Genomic DNA, 2020 nt, shown 5'->3' on the forward strand with positions numbered 1-2020 from the left:
AACTACACAACATATATAATTACATAAAGAATAAATAAATTAATTAAGCTTAAATTCAGGCCCCTAACAATGGGTTAAGCTGTCCTTCTAAATGCTAGTTTATGTCTGTATTAAGTTCTAATATATTTTAAACACAATACTTAATCTTTCAATAATACACCCACTCCTCACTTATTGATATGGGTAGGCTCTTAAGACTCAGTAGTTATGTGAAAATTGTCATTAAATGAATATGGAGGATGACTACATAATTACATGATTGTCAAAATTCATTATCACATAACTTACAAAATCACTGAGAATCATGGACAAGTTGACACATAACCCTGACCATCACAACTAGCATTATTACTCTTACCTCATACTTCAACATTCATTGCTGTCAAATGTATTTTGGTAATATGCAAAGCAGTTGGCTAGCAGATTTTTAATACTATTTTCATGAATATGAAATGTTGCATAAAATAGTGGGTAAGTAAGGAGTTGGTGCATACTGAAAATATCAAATCAGAACATAAACATAAAACTCTTTTTTAATAAATGCTTTTCTTCAAAGTCTTAGAGGAAATAAATCAAGATAAATGTGAGGGAAGAAAAGTTCCATCTTCCTGCAAAATACCACCTTGCTTCCCATATACTTTTATGCAATTTAGGAAAAAAATATGAAAAAGTGATAAGGTTGGTAAATTATAAACTTTCAATGATTTAAAAAAAAATTGGAATAAAGAAAAAAACTTTAAACAAATAATTTCTTTTTGGCTTATTCATTCTCAATTTTTCTCTCTAGTATATATAGTAGCATAAAAAGCACATTTTTAAATGTTCTCTTTTAATAATTTTAAACAGCACAAAACAAATTTGATTAGTATAGAGCCAGTCAAAATTGAGCATCAAGATAGATACTACGGTGCGGACCTGGAATTTGTTACACGAAGGGCTAAACTTGCAAGAGATCGCATGGCAAAAGCAGAGACTTTGTGACATATGCCAGCTTTTGAAATGTAGTTGGAAGCCAAACGAAAAAGCCTTTCAGCACCAAAAGTATTAAAGTGCCCGGGGAGTACCTTCTCTACCAGGCCTCGGTCCACTAATTCTATCAGCCGTTCACAGGTTCCAACGTAGTCACTTATCCTACTGTACGGCAGCCAGTCAATCAGTGATCCATCATACAGAACATCTCCGCTGAAAAGAATCTTTCGATCTTTGTCATGCAAGCAAATGCTGCCCCTGGAGTGGCCAGGCATGTGCATAACAGTGAGCTGTCTGTCACCAAGGTTGATCACATCCCCTAGAAATGAAAACAGAGTTTACTGTAAACATATTTCATGCTTTACTTACCTAAAGAATAGAAGAACACCAAACCGTTTCAAAGAGGCTGAGATCAGTAACTCTAACTATTTCACCTTTCATAATGACTATTTTAAAATAAATTGGCTGTATTTATTTCTGTTGCTTGCTAAATCAGTGTTTGCCAAAGTTTCACACAAGTTCTGCAGGTTGCTAAGATGTATAAAAGAAAAGAGGATTGTGTGGTCAAATAATTTTAGGAACCACTGTTTCAAAGAAAAGTAAGTAACTATCTTTACTATAAAACTTCCTAAAGCTTTTAATATGCTATTATACATACTAAAGATACAGATGAAGTAGATAACATTGTAGCGCTTCTAAAACTTACTCACCAAATTTTTCTTTTTCAGACTATATCAGTATCCTGTTGACACAATTTATGAATGCCACTTTCGTTAAAAGAATACATTTTTATACAAACTTTGTAAGTAAACTAGTATAAAATTTTTATGTTGACACAATTTATGAATGCCACTTTCGTTAAAAGAATACATTTTTATACAAACTTTTTAAGTAAACTAGTATAAAATTTTTATTTAAAAAAAATAGGCATGTTGTTGTTGTTGTTGTTATGTGCCGTCGAGTAGTTTGAGACTCATAGTGACCTTATGTACAACAGCCCTAAACCCTGCTCTATCCTGTGCCAACCTCATTGCTTCTGACACACCCATCC

The 2020-nt window shown here is 32.7% G+C and overlaps 1 protein-coding gene across 1 annotated transcript in view; it reads right to left on the bottom strand.

Moving 5' to 3' along the window:
* Nucleotides 1-902: 902 nt before the first annotated feature.
* MBLAC2 (metallo-beta-lactamase domain containing 2) overlaps nt 903-2020 on the bottom strand; it is a 45904-nt gene continuing 44786 nt past the window's right edge. Inside the window, exon 2 of the mRNA XM_006885356.1 lies at nt 903-1288. Within this exon, the coding sequence (XP_006885418.1) occupies nt 903-1288 (386 nt within the window). The remainder of the gene's footprint in view (nt 1289-2020) is intronic.

This window comes from Elephantulus edwardii, unplaced genomic scaffold (genome assembly GCF_000299155.1).
Source record: "Elephantulus edwardii isolate Elephantulus edwardi_28Jun2011 unplaced genomic scaffold, EleEdw1.0 scaffold00043, whole genome shotgun sequence".
Taxonomy (NCBI): Eukaryota; Metazoa; Chordata; class Mammalia; order Macroscelidea; family Macroscelididae; genus Elephantulus; species Elephantulus edwardii.